The 14,926-nt window shown below is 36.0% G+C and overlaps 1 protein-coding gene across 2 annotated transcripts in view; it reads left to right on the top strand.

The window, feature by feature from the left end:
- Positions 1-14,926, top strand: part of man1a1 (mannosidase, alpha, class 1A, member 1) — a 163,010-nt gene that overhangs the window by 106,227 nt on the left and 41,857 nt on the right. For both annotated transcript variants that reach the window (XM_048207395.1, XM_048207394.1), the window contains exon 5: positions 10,936-11,030. In XM_048207395.1, coding sequence (XP_048063352.1) covers positions 10,936-11,030 — 95 coding nt within the window. The remainder of the gene's footprint in view (positions 1-10,935; positions 11,031-14,926) is intronic.

Below are 14,926 nucleotides of genomic sequence, written 5' to 3'. Positions count from 1 at the left end.
GAAAAATGACAACATAAAAACAAAATGCAATATATAGATTTTAACTTTTTGGTCCTGCCTATTTATATTCCCTTTAGACATAACTGACTGTGTTTATAGGAAGAGATTGTGAAATTGTCATAATTTGACCAAGATTCATTTCAACCATGCAAATACATATGCAAGTGTTTGGCAATGGCTATTTTGTGGTCAGACAGCCTCTAGACACTGAAACATGTACTGCCAATATTATTTCAGTATGGACTTTGTGCCAAAGTACTGGAACTTGACAGCCTTTCTCTTTAGTTTGGCAGTAGTCTGTGAAATCACGCCAGTGCTTCCTGCTCTTCCTTTGATATGGTGAAGGATGACGTTCAGGGTCAGTATGGCTCCACGTTCTCACTAGTTCTGCTTTATCAGTGAGCACAGGTGTGTCCCTGTGGCCCATTTCATCACAATGCTGAAAGCCTGTTCTCCATCTATCTCTCGTCCCTGTCATCTCATGCCATCGATCTCGTCGTTTCAACCAGCCCCTCATTTTCATCTGAATGGCTATGGTATGACTACACTGTTTATCATTTCCAGACATGCCCTTGACAACTAAATATTGGTGCCGACCATCACAGGGATGAGTTTTCTAGCTCATTTTAGCTTACTGGTATTGTTAAGCTTGTATTTTTTGTTGCAAGTAGAAATTTTCCCCTCCACGTCTTTCATATGACGTGTCACGATGTCAAGGCCGACTCGGTGTGTCTGAACACAGAGACTTTAGTGTCCTATTGAAAAGAGCTGCAACAGGATCCGCCGCTGATAAATTCTGCTTCCATTCTGCCTTGCCGCCCATTCATCCCCGTTGTATTATAAGCACAATGGCCCCATGTTACCGTATATCTGTCCTATTAAAAAGATGCCTGCTCAGCCTTAGAGGAATCAATTATTCCTCAGCTGTCTTTCACACTGCTGTACACATCTGGCAGACAAACTCTGGTATTAATGCAGCATTAATTCATTACAGAGAAACGCACCAGCCAGCAGAAGCACAATTATGTCTGCAGATCTCTGTTGTTCTTTATCAGACTGAATAAGGTTGGGAAAAGGTGAGTTTTAGGCCACACACACACACGCGTACACACACACACAAGCAGCGCTAAGTAAAGCAACGGCATGAATCACAGTGTTTCTACTGTGTAACAGAACAGCAGGCGTGTTTAGAAAATAAAGTGAGTGCTTTTGATCAATTCAATGAGTCCTTGCTTATATAGTATTAAAAAAAATGACCTCAAACTTTTGAGTGGTGCTGCATCTCTAATTTGCAGACATTTCTTTTCATGACACAGTTATAATTTTCAACTTGTGTCCATAAAAAAATTCAACTTTTCATTCTGAAAAATGCACAGATATGCGTGACCTGTAAAATAGAAATCTAGCTGTTAAATACTGTAATCAGTTCATATTGGTGCTAAGATAAATACATGCTGTTTTCGTGTACAGTGTGAAACGAGCTTTAGACTCGTTCATTGATGTTTGAGAGACATCAGTTAGAGATCTGTGTGTTATGCGTCTGGATTGTACTACTACACAAACCAGATGTGAGCAGGCTGCTCCGTTATTACAGCACGTCTTGTATTGCGGCCAAAGGGAAGCCGGCGCAAAGCAGCCTTTGGCTGGAGCTCTGGGTGTAATTTACTGACTGCGTTCGTATGAGAGATCGCTCTCGAACTCAGGTTTCTGAATCCAACCTTGGGGAAATATCACAGGTTTCATTATTCATTTAGCGCAGTCTTCTTCTCTCTGTACATATCTTGAATACATCACTTTTATGAGGTTTTCCCTAAAGACATGCTCATAAAGGAAGCTCCCAGACCACATAGTTTGATTAAAAACAGTTCCCTGCAAGATTTTGTTGGAACTGCCCCTGTCAGAACAGTTAGAAATGCGCTAGAATTGACTAGTAGTTGACCGAGGAAAAGCCATTGGCAACATTTGGAGAGAAAAGCGGCTGATGGCAAATATTGCTAGTACATATATTTTATATATGACAAAAGGAGATTAGCTGGGTGTTCTCTATTATATTTGTAATAGAACAGGATATTACATCTGTCCATTTGCAAATTTTTGGTGGCTTCTGCCAAGTGCTTTGGACTGTATACACTCATGGGCAAAAAAAAAATGTCTTAAAACTAAGCTTTGGATTGTCTTAACCACAAATTGTTGGTCAGGAAATTAGCGACATTTAAGCAAATGCACTACTTAAAAAGCCATTGCTGTCTGAGAAAAACATTAAAGGTGCCCTAGATTCAAAATTTGAATTTACCTTGGCATAGTTTAATAACAAGAGTTCAGTACATGGAAAAGACATACAGTGAGTCTCAAACTCCATTGCTTTCTCTTTCTTATGTAAATCTCATTTGTTTAAAAGACTTCTGGAAAACACGCGGATCTCAACATAACACCGACTGTTACGTAGCAGTCGGTGTGTACGCCCCAATATTTGCATATGCCAGCCCATGTTCCCAACATTATGAAAGGCATTAGACAAGGGCAGCCAGTAAAGTCTGGATCTGCACAGGTGAATCAACAGACTAGGTAAGCAAGAACAACAGCAAAAATGGCAGATGGAGCAATAATAACTGACATGATCCATGATAGCATGATATTTTTAGTGATATTTGTAAATTGTCTATCTAAATGTTTTGTTAGCATGTTGCTAATGTACTGTTAAATGAGGTTAAAGTTACCATCGTTTCTTACTGTATTCACAGAGACAAGAGCCGTCGCTATTTTCATTTTTAAACACTTGCAGTCTGTATAATTCATAAACACAACTTCATTCTTTAATAAATCTCTCCAACAGTGTAGCATTAGCCGTTAGCCACAGAGCATAGCCTCAAACTCATAGAGAATCAAATATAAACATCAAAATAAATACTTTACTCACATAATTCGAAGCATGCATACAGCATGCATGACGAACATATTGTAAAGATCCATTTGAGGGTTATATTAGCTGTGTGAACTTTGTAAATGTGCTGTAATATAATCGAGAGCTCATGTGGCAGGGAGCACGCGAATTAAAGGGGCGGCGCGCTGAAAAAATCAGTGCATAGTTAATGATGCCCCAAAATAGGCAGTTAAAAAAATTAAAATCTATGTGGTATTTTGAGCTGAAACTTCACAGACACATTCAGGGGACACCTTAGACTTATATTACATCTTGTGAAAAGGCATTCTTGGGCACCTTTAAAAAGACAGATTGAAGTTTTTGGCAGAATATGGGAAGTTGTGTGTGGTGTGATGAATGACAATGAAACATTGCATGCATTAGGGCTGGACGATTATGACCTAAAATCGAAATCTCGATTAATTGAACATTTTACCTCGATTAATGAACGATTATTTTGTTTGTTTGTTTGTTTTTTTCCCCCTCATAGTTCACTTATAAGGTTTGTTCTGTAAATTTGCTTGACTATTTCCTTTTTGAAAGAGTGATCTGACATAAAAGCTCACTTTCAGCAGTTATTTTATCTGGTTTGTAACATTTCTTACAGATTTCTGCTCATTGTAAATCAGATAAAGATGAATTGGCACAGTACGTAATGAGAGCGATTGCATGTGTGAATTAGTCATACCATCTCTCTATTAATTGTGAAGCTGTGGGTTGTAAATAGTTACTTAATAACTTTTGAGTTTCTAAGTTACTTTAGTGACAAATCACAGGACAGCGCTGACCACTAGTTTCTCTGTGTGTGCGATCTTCACATTTTGTGCTACTGTTTGTATAAGTGTTTGTGCCACAATGCAGCTGCGCAAGCACGGTTGCTCGATATAGTAATACACATGAATACACATGTCTAAATCGCTTGAATGTCTAAACTGACAAAACAAATACAACTGACAAAGTTTAGTGAAGATGCAAGGCTCACCACTCGTGCACGTCTGTGTGTTGACTCTGTACACGCGGTAGTATGTTTTTAAGTGGGAAGTATTAACAGGATTAAAAAAACGAAATAACCGGCATGGGAAAATTATGTCTGTTAGAGGTTCTGAATTTCGATTTCGATTAATCGTCCAGCCCTAAGTTGCATGGTGATGCTCCAGATTGTCTTCAAAAATCTGGTGAGAAATATAATAATAAATGCATCTCTAGCACCGTGATGCATGGAAGAAGAGGTGTCATTGTGTGGGGAGCATTTTTAGCTGCTGGTATTGGTGAGCTACTTCACTGTGAAAAGTCAATTAGTGCTTTGGAGTACAGCAGAATGACTTGCTTCCACAAATGAGAAGTTGTTATCTAAAGAGGAATGATCAGATGTTATTTTTCAGAGACAAAGACAATGCTCCTGCCCATTTCACAAAGACAACCAAGGGGTGGCTTGAGAAGTCCATCAGCCTCGTGTTTTGGCCTGGTCATAGTCCAGATTTGAACCCTATTTGGTCTCACATTAAACTTGAATGAACTGGGAGATGTTTTTCAACTACTCATGAACTGTTTGAAGCAATTAACATTGAGTAGAACAACAGTGACTGTTTTTCTTCCTGTAAAAAGCTCTCTGCAAGTTGAGGAAGGCTATTCTGTGTTCATTTATGTACAATATTTGTGCAATTCTTGCTAATTTCCTGACCAGTGATTTGTGATTTAAAATGGTTAAGATCATTAAAAGACCACTAAATATTTTGCCATTTTTGGCTTGGCCCTTTTTTCCCCCCCAGGATTGTTTGTATATCTGCTCAACTTCATCTGTTTCTCATCAGTAGTATGACTGATCTTTTAAGAGCATAAGTAGAAGCCATGATTTATCGCTTAAATGGCACAGCATCTTTTACTTGTACCGGGTTCAAACTGTCATGAGCTGATGGTCACTAATGAGATGACGGTAGCACAAGTTCCTGTGGGTTTAATAGTGTCCTTCACTTTGGCTCTAAACACCCTTTTTCTCTGGTCATATTTTCCCCTCATCTATCTTGCTGTTGCATATACACTGTTGGAGCTAAAGGCTGAGCCTCATGGTCTAGAGCTGCCTCACTCTGCTGACTTAAGATTAATATGTTGAAGTGTTCAGAGTAATTGCTTTCAGGTGCTACTTTCAGAAGAGTCTCCTGCTCGCTTTATGACATGATCTACTGTACCAGAACCTAAGTGATGTCAAATGATGCTTTCTGCTATGTCAGAGGTGACAGCCATTTAGCACGGTAGTACAATGTCAAACAACTCTTTTGCTTCTGCTTTTTAAGCTTCTTAGTCTTGTTTCAATTAATTAAGAACTTTTAATTATTAATGTGCGACTGTTCTGTCTCTCTACATGCGGATAGACCTGAAAGATATCAAGTGTAGTTCTTCATTTCAGACCTTACTGAAAATCAATATTTCATGCCACGTAGCACAAGTTTGCAGAGAACGAGAAGCTTGTTTTTATTCACTCACATCATACATTTTTCCCCTTAGTTTTGATTTAAAATGTATGAAAAATCTGTGTATACTCTTGTGAGCATGCTCCTGTAACTATCACAATGATTATAACTGTAGTATTGTGTGACTGAGCACCAGACTTTCTCTCTCTCACACACACACACACACACACACACACACACACACACACACACACACACACACACACACACACACACACACACACACACACACACACAATCCCTGCGTGCCAAACAACCTAAAATGATGCTTTCGGAGGGCACTGAAGTGTTTAGTCTAATCATTATCAACAGATTAAAAAAATAAATAAATAAAGAACTCTATAAATGACTTTCAAATGACAATTATTTTTGAGCCCCACACTTTTTTTCAGGACTCCAAAGCTCTAACAGTGGTTTGTAAAGACGTAAATCTTAAGGCCTGTACACACCGGGACGAATATCGTGCGGGATTATCGGCGAAATATCACAGTTTAACTCCTCGTGACTAAACAAAGGGCGCCAATGTGTGTGTGCATACTGACGCAAAAAACGGCAGGCATAAAAGCGTCATTTTTAAAAAAAAGATGAATGACACATGGGTGAGTAATTATTGACAGAATGTTCATTTTTGGGTGAACACTTTTGCAACTACTTAAAGAAATGTCATACCTTCTGTTCTCTTCCAAAAGATGCACTTGAACTATTCTCTTGGCCATTTTGAACAGCTGGAAAACTCACAAAAGCTTGTTTGACTGTGCGGCATGTGCAGTGTGTTACAATATTGAATTCTGATTGGTCAATCACTGTTATTTATAGTTTAATTATCTATTATCTATTATTTATCTATTATTTATAGTTTAATTATCACCCCCCCCCCCCAAAAAAAAAAACAAAACACCACTATGGATGGTTAATGATTCATGGTGTTTAAAAATGTATTAAAAATACTTTTAATTCAGGAAATGGCATTCAACTGGGCTATGGCTTCTGGGATTTTCATTTAGTAATGTTGTCCTTGTTTTGACTGCCCGGTTTACCTTGGATTGATCTGTTAATAGATTTTCTTTCACAGCAATTAATCTTTTTAGACCTAAATCTGGTTTCCAAAACTATCTGTGTGGAAAATTCACTCTGTTTAATGAAATATCGAAACTTCACTTTCGTTTTGTAATAATAAAGGTTTCTGGAATAGTACATTCATCTCAAAGCAATATTGTTTGTGCAAAGCTATCCTAAAGTTAATGATAGACTTAATTAGCGTTTTTCAAAAGACAGTTGTGTGACCTGATTTGAAGTTGAAATTAAATCAAATTTGCATGCAGCACCTTTGCTTTTAGTTTAGCCATATTTTCATTCCTCCACAATACGCTTTCTATGCTCCCTTCGCGTGAGCTGTGGTCCTCACGGTGGTGTAAATGTCAGTCTTTGTCAAAGCTGTCTTGAGCTTTAGGGCTTCACTTTCATTGCTTTTTCTTGAACCTTTCTGACCGCTCGTCTCCATACGTGGATCAGACTGATCTCTGGGTGAGCGATGCAGGTTTTGGAGGGCTTTGAAAGGGTCAGGTGGCTCAATGCAGCTGTGTGCTCCAGTCCCTGTAGTCCTAAAAGTAATCTAGGTAAAGGCTCATGAGGTTCTCCAGTCACCATCTACTGACAAGGCAATTTTATCTTATTTAGTGGATGTCTAGCACCTGACCAGCAGTTGCTTTGTGTCTCTCACATGCCCATACGCACTCGCACTTACACCTTGAAGTGGCACAGGACCGGAAGTTTTTGAGCAACCTTCAAGTTATGAGTCTGCTTAACCTTGTTTTACTTCTCCCCAGCATTACTTTTTACACTATATAATCTACAATAATGATGATGATAATAATATTGTTGCTATTATTATTGTAGTAGTAGTGGTAGTGGTAGTGGTAGTTTTTAGTACTTCCATTAATTCTTTTGTTTAGCTAAATAAAGAAATGCTAAACAGAAATAGTACATTTTATTAAATATTATTAAGCCAAATATAAATAAAACAAATATATAAATAAATAAAAATAATAAATAGGACAACAATAATAATAATAATAATAATAATAATAATTATTATTATTATTATTATTATTATTATTATTATTATTATTATTATTATTATTATTATTATTATGTAGATTGTTTTGTGTGAAAAGCTAAGGCAGAACATATTATTATTATTATTATTATTATTATTATTATTATTATTATTTAATAATATTTAGTACTTCCATTAAATTTTATTTAGCTAAATAAAGGAATGCTAAACAGAAATAGTAAATTTTATTAAATATTAAACTAAATTTAAATAAAACTAATAAAAATAAATAAATAAATAATAAATCAAATTTCAATTAAAAATAAATTCGTAATAATAATAATGATTATTGTAATTGTTATTATGTAGATTATTTTTGTGAAATGCTAAGACAGCTAAGTAATTATTATTATTATTATTATTATTATTATTATTATTATTATTATTATTATTATTATTTAAAAATATTTAGTACTTCCATTAAATTATTTTATTTAGTTAAAGAAATGCTAAACATGAATAGTAAATGTTATTAAATATTAAGCTAAATGTAAAACTAATATAAAAATATAAATAAATACATATAAAATAATAAATAATAGCACAACATCATCTAAATAATACTATGATTTTTTTTTATTTAAAAAAAAAATATTTGTTATTGTTAAGGCATCATGGTAAAAGTTTTGTGCAGGCAAGCAACACTTAATTATGCTTAATTTTGTAATTTGTTAAATTAATGTAATCAGTACAAACTCTCTACTCCACTGAAAATTGACACCATATATATCTGTAGCACACTGTGGCCATCAGTTCTCATTTTATAGGCTGACATTTTTTGATATATTAAACAATGTCATCAGTTTATTTAAGTCGTTTTCCGTATACTCTGAGACAAAGGGATTTTATTACAGATATTGATCAAAGTGATGATCGGCTCTCCCATCAAAAGTTGTCAAAGTTGCATTGAATTATTGAAAGTGAGGTGATAATGCGTACCAGTTAGCTAAATATACATGTTTTTTTAAAAACAAGCTACATAACATAGCGCAATATAAGCACTAAAGCCGCCAGCCGCTAATAGCTCGAAAGCAGCAGTTTTGAGGGAGATTCTGGCTGTTTCTGTTTCCAGTTATTTAGAATAGAAAGGATGCGTGCTGTACGTGACAGTTCAAGGCTCACTTCCAAACGTTCTTTTAAAACCTGCCTAAAAGCATTGGACGTGGCGAAGGTGGTGGGCCTGTTGGCGACATCCGACCAGACAACCTGCTAAGTGAATTCACATGGACAGGATAACAGCTCACCTTGTGTTTGAAGAAGCAAGGGCGAGCACACACACTTCATCTAGGCCGTTGAGGCGCTGGGGAAAACGCTAGAGAGCGACGCACGCTTTGAGGTGTCGACCTCATCCTTGATACGCATACCGAATGGAGGTAAAGACGTCCTCGTTTAGAGCTGTAGTGGGGTTTATGATCAGTTTAGATATGATTCTGACTCTGTAACGTCCCAACAGTATGATTAGTATTGTTTTACTGCTTCACACTAGTGCAGTGCTTTTATTCCCCAATAAATTTTGACAAGTCATTGGATGGCAGTTTAATTTCTGTTTGTGCCGCCTCCCCTCTCTCGTGTTGTGAAAGGCTCTCACGCAGCGATCTGGTCGTGCTCATGGGACCTTTGCTTTGTGGGCTTTCTGACTCACAGGATGAATTACAGGAGGGACGAGTAAATCCGGCTCTCTGACACGCATCCGCATCCTTGTCCAAGTAACCCACTAAAAGAGCTAAACTCTGCAACAAATACCATAAATATTTGCTTAAATGGGACATATCATGGAAAGCTGGTCATTTAAATATAAAAATCTTAAAGGTGCAGTTGCAAAATATAGCTTGTTTAATAATAGGAGTCAGAAAGAGGTCGAAAAGGATGCAAGAAAACTTGACTAACATTTATAAGTGGATCTTAAGGCACGGATCAGTGGAAATAAATCATCATTAAAACTTAAGGATTACTGAGACAGATCAAACATTTGTTGACAAATGATGCTGATTTACTGTAAATATATTGCTGATATAATGTTGTCTTGCTTGTTAACATTTTTTTTTTTTTAAAGGTTTTATTAAAATTGTGAGAATTATTTGTGATAGTATTGCGGTAAAAATTAGTTAAGGATTATAAATAAATTGGTAATTTTTCGTATAAAAAGTCTCTTACCCTGAAAAGTCCACCTTGCAAAGATGATGATCTTCCAAAACTTACTGCCAAAAAAAATAGAAGTGTGCATCAGTAGTTAAGTAATGAAAATAAACTATGGAATCTTGTTTCCGCCACTGAATAATAAATAAAAAAAAAGTCTAAATATTTTTCTTACAATCGCGAGTTTACATAATTGTGATTTAAGCTCGCAATTGCGAGGAAAAAAAGAGTTTATATCACTCTATTCTGATCTTTTTTTCGCAATTATTACTTTTTTCTGGCATTTGACAGTTTATATCTTGCGATTCTTACTTCTTTTCTTAGAATTGTGAGATATAAACTTCCAATTGCGAGAAAAAGTCAGAATTGCGAGTTTCTATCACGCAATTCTGACTTTATATCTTGCAATTGTGAATATTAAATTACAATTATGTAAACTCGCAATTGCGAGGAAAAAAAAAAGTCAGAATAGCGAGATAAAAAGTAAAAGTTGCAATTATTATTATTTTTTTTTTAACGTAAACAATCTTCCATAGTCATAATGTATGATTAAGAGCTCATATTAAAAACTGATTTTATAGTTAAGTCATGGCAATAAACCTTTTAAAGACTTAGAGAGCAATATATTACTTTAGGGTGTAATCCCAGTCTTTTATTCCCATTGTTGTAAAATTGGAAATGTCCTGGAAAAGTCCTGGAAAATGATCGCTGAAAAAGAGTGGAAACCCTGTATTAGTGTCACGACATAGCTACTGTGACTTTTGTTTTTGTGATTAATTCAGTGTGTCTGTGCTGAATAAAAGTAGTGAGTTTTGACTGAGTGTTGAAGATGGCCCATACATTTCAAAAGACTAATTTCTGGATAAAACCATTAAAGCCAGATCAGTCCGCTTTGGCTCAGAGCGATACCATCTCAGCAGCTGACAGATATGCAGCATATTTGCTGGTCGAGGGATTCGTAGCAGCCCCTGATGGACATTTCCAATTGAAATGTCAGAGGAGTAGAATGAAGGGCCAGGTAGCAGACAGAAGATGACAGGCAGGCAGCGGGTTTACAGCGGGCTGCGTGCCCTCGTCTTATCTGCTGTTATCAGCCGTCTCCTGAATCCTGCCCTCGGTAGAATATCAATGCCTCTCTTTCTGTCAGCTGACTCTGTGTATCATGCAAATATGACTGATAAAATAAATATGGTGAGTTTATGGGAAGGCAGGGGCAGCCAGAGGTTACACGGCTCTGCTGTTGCTGTGTACAGATGAGGTTAGACTAACCTGTTTGTGTCTGTCTTTCACTTCAGGTGTTCAGGAAAAAAGCTGTTGAACTAGGAGAGAAGCTGTTGCCAGCTTTTAAGACCCCGACTGGCATTCCTTGGGCTCTCCTCAACCTAAAGAGGTCAGTGATGCACAAACAAACACATTTCTGCATGAACTCCTGAGGCTTTCTTCAGCCAAGCAGGTCAGATCTCTCCACTGCATGTCTTATTAACTCACAAGCACTGGATCTGAATCCTCAAACCCAGCAGCGGCTCTCTGTCACCTGTGCACCCGGTTCTCCAAGATATGATAATGAATAAACAGTCTGGTGGGATTATTTTGTTGCAGAAACCATTTTCTGCAGGAGCGATTTTCTGAGTAACTATAAGGGCTCGTTCACACAGAATGTGTTTTTGCTTTGAAAAACGCGGGGCGCGCAGTGCAATTGGGAAAAATGCTAAGTCTCGAGATGCTTTTTTTTAAAAGTTGAACTGATTTTTACTTGAGCGCCACGTTTTTAGAACGCTGTGTCATGCAAAAGACTCAAGACGTGAGCGCAGCGGTCATACGAGTCCATCTAGCTCGTGTTTACATAGAAAAACAATTAAAAGGTAGCGCGTTGGAATGGAAAACATGTTCTGTGTGAACTGCTTGTGAATGCTGCTTTCTTTGTTGCCAGTTGTTTTTATGCTGTTATACCCATTTTGTAATATTTGGCGTATTTCAGCTAGCTTGGTCTCAGAATTGTCAAATAATATATGGAGTGTTAAATCAGATACAGATCCATTAATTAAGATCCTTAAAATTAATGTTCTGTTGCAATATGTAGTCAATCACCACAGAAAATAATTTTAATTCAAAGCATTTCCAATGGAACTCTGAGGCTTTAAAAGCAGAAATATGTGGCTTTTTAATGTGTTTAAATAATTTTTCTAGTTGTGGGACTAATTTTCTTGTTGGGTTAATATCTGGTTACCAGTCAGTAGAGTTTTTTTTTTTTTTTTTTTTTTTTTTTTTTTTTCTTTCTTCCTTATAAAAAGTACTTTATGGTTAGCTACATCATATATTACATCATTATTACGACATGTCATGTATTATTATGGTTATCTGCGTCATATATTGGATACTACTATTTGCAAACTTTTAAAGTATTTTTCAGTATTATAAATGAATGTTTATTTTTAAACATTTTAGTCATTTTTAATACTTATTTTATCTCGGTTAGTTCCAACATGTCTAATTTTCATTGAAGTTTAAGTTTTTCATCTAATATTTATTCACATAACAAAATATAACAACATCGCATAACGTAACAAAAACGTGTTCCTTTAAGACCTATATCCATTAAATAGTTTAAGCTTTTGCAGATTATAACGAGTCTAATTCAAACATGGTGCTGTATTAACTAAATAAAATAATAAATAATAATAAAATAACTCTTTGAACGAACATAAAAAAATCATGGAAAGGATTTCCACATGATTAAGTTGCTTTATTTCAGCATTATGCAATTCTGTTATTCCAATTTAATGTACTTACGTTGGGTCAACTTAATTTATTAAGGTTGATTCAACTTATTTACTATGGTTGGGCACAGCTTAATTTAATAGTGTCAGCCCAACTAATTCGCAATGTTTTGGACCAACTCATTTACTTAAGTTGATCCAATCTATGCAATTTAAGTTAGCCTAACAAAAGTGCTTAATGCTGAAAGAAAGCCGTTTAATCACACGGAAATCCTTTTCCATGATTTAATTACATTAATTCAAAGAATAGCTTTTGAGTGTTAATAAATTAAAACCTTTTTACCATACACTCAAAAAAAAAATGACACTTTAAACTAACTCAAGTCAATTATGGACAGTGTTTCCACACAACCAACTTAGTTTTTATTAACATTAAAGGTTTATTACTCTATGCAAAATCCTTGAGTTGTGACAAAACTACTGACTAAGGAAGAATCTATGTAAAATAGTTTGTCCAACTTACTCAGTTCAATCATGGACAATTGTTCCACATGATTGAGACAAGTAAAATCCAATAGAATCAACCATGTTAAATTAACTAGAATCAATTTTGTTCATTTAAAATAAAATAAATAAAAATAAATAAATAGTTTTCATATACATTGATTTTTACAACTAATTCTTCTTGTTTAATTTTGTGATTTACATAACTTTTGTGCTGTTCTGTGTTAGAAATCTAGATGTGATACTGGATTAATCCTAAATTGCCTTAACCAAAAACATTGTAAAGCCTAAATTGATCATAAGTCCATTGGTGGCAATGGTTTTCAATCAACATAGGCTTACAGTGCTTTTGGGAAATGCAACCCAGAGCACTACCACAGTGATTACTTTCTTATTAAAGTAATTTGAAAGTTTGTTAGCAGGTCCACAACCCAAGCACAAGTGCAACAATTCACCACAATGGTAACCCTAAAACTATTAATTAACAGAAACTTTTAAATACCAACATAATAGAACAGTAAACATTAAAAAGTCTTTCCATTTTCTCATCTTCCTAAACATTTACACGCCTAGTTCAGCCCCTTTGCAAAGCATGATGGGAAGTGAAAATCCTGTTTGATTGAGTCCTGGTTGGGTTTGCTTGATTGAAACATGTCATTTTAATATAAAAACATCAAGTTAAGTCAGAGATTGAGCAATTGAAATTGAGTGTATGCGTATGTTATTCATGCATGTTATTCCATAATCAAAAGACAGGCTTTGGCAGTATATGTGAGGTTTTGATCATAAGTATATGTAAAGGCAGACGTGTATGTGTATGTGTTTGTACTATGTGTAGAGTTTACCACGTGGCAGTCAATGTCTGAGTAATGATTTTTGTTTTTGAGTAATGAATTATGTATTTACACTGTACCACAGTAAATCAATTTGCAAAGTTAAGAGGTGTTTAGTCATTTGCAGTTCCCACATTAATACATGTGTGTCATATTTTCAAGAGATGTGCGAATATTGGCTATATTTTTTTTAGCAGCTTCAGATGTAGCTCATCCAATAAGAATTCAGTTTGAGTTGTATTTGAAATGTATAACATTAAGCATTTGTACCGATGCCGGAATTATTGTTCATTATAAATCTTCTCGTATGGTTCGCATCCATCACTTTCCATGCCTAAAACATTTCGATAATAGATCATGACCGTAAGGTATAAAATTACATAATATAAATGATTTGGTCATACCGCCCACTCCTGTTTCATACACCAGTAACAGGCTCAGAGCCTCCCAGGTGTCCTGGTCTGTGATGGATGTCTGGCCACCTGAGCTCTTCAATCGTGTAGGCAAGCAGGAAGTCACTGCAGAGTTCTGAGAAAGGCAGTCTGGCAGAGAATTTGATTGGACGAGTCATCCGTCTACTGACATAGTACCTAACACTTGTCTTTTTGCAGTCAGGCACCGCTGGCGAGGACAATGCAAAATGAGTGGGCGGCACATGGCAGAGAACAGAAACATACTTCAGTGTTTATCAAAGCTTTTCCTATTAGCTTAAGTATCCAGGGTGTGTTTCCTTGTTTAAACTGCTGTAGAACTAGAGTGAAGTGCTCTGACAAATGCTCTAAATGGAGCGGCTGAGCATTTACCATTTTATAACAAGGAGCAGCTAATAACACAGCTACAGGACAAATGGTTTTCAGTTCCTTTCAGTAAATATAGCTTTCCACCATATCTGCACTTAGCACAAGTGCTCCTATCACCTCTAGCGAAGGCGCTTTCCTCCCTCCATGTGGGTCACCTACATCGTTAGTCCACATCGCTAATGCTGTTCGTTTCCATGCTATTGTTTGCTTTGGCTCGAGGCACCTGTGGTGCCGTGGTACGTCTGCAATTCGTGTCACAGACCCTTTTCAGGCTGTATGTGCTAATGTAAGTGTATTCGTCTAATGCGCAGAGGTATCCTAATGCATCTTCATAAAATGTTCACAGTTAAAGGCATTTCAAAGAAAGGCAAGGTTTTATTTTGTGAAAGGATTTTCTGATTTTTATGGGCTTTTAATGGCTGGATATGACAA

Source organism: Megalobrama amblycephala, linkage group LG11 (genome assembly GCF_018812025.1).
Source record: "Megalobrama amblycephala isolate DHTTF-2021 linkage group LG11, ASM1881202v1, whole genome shotgun sequence".
NCBI lineage: Eukaryota > Metazoa > Chordata > Actinopteri > Cypriniformes > Xenocyprididae > Megalobrama > Megalobrama amblycephala.
The sequence above is the reverse complement of the archived record's forward strand: the minus strand, read 5'-3'. Positions and strand labels throughout refer to the sequence as shown.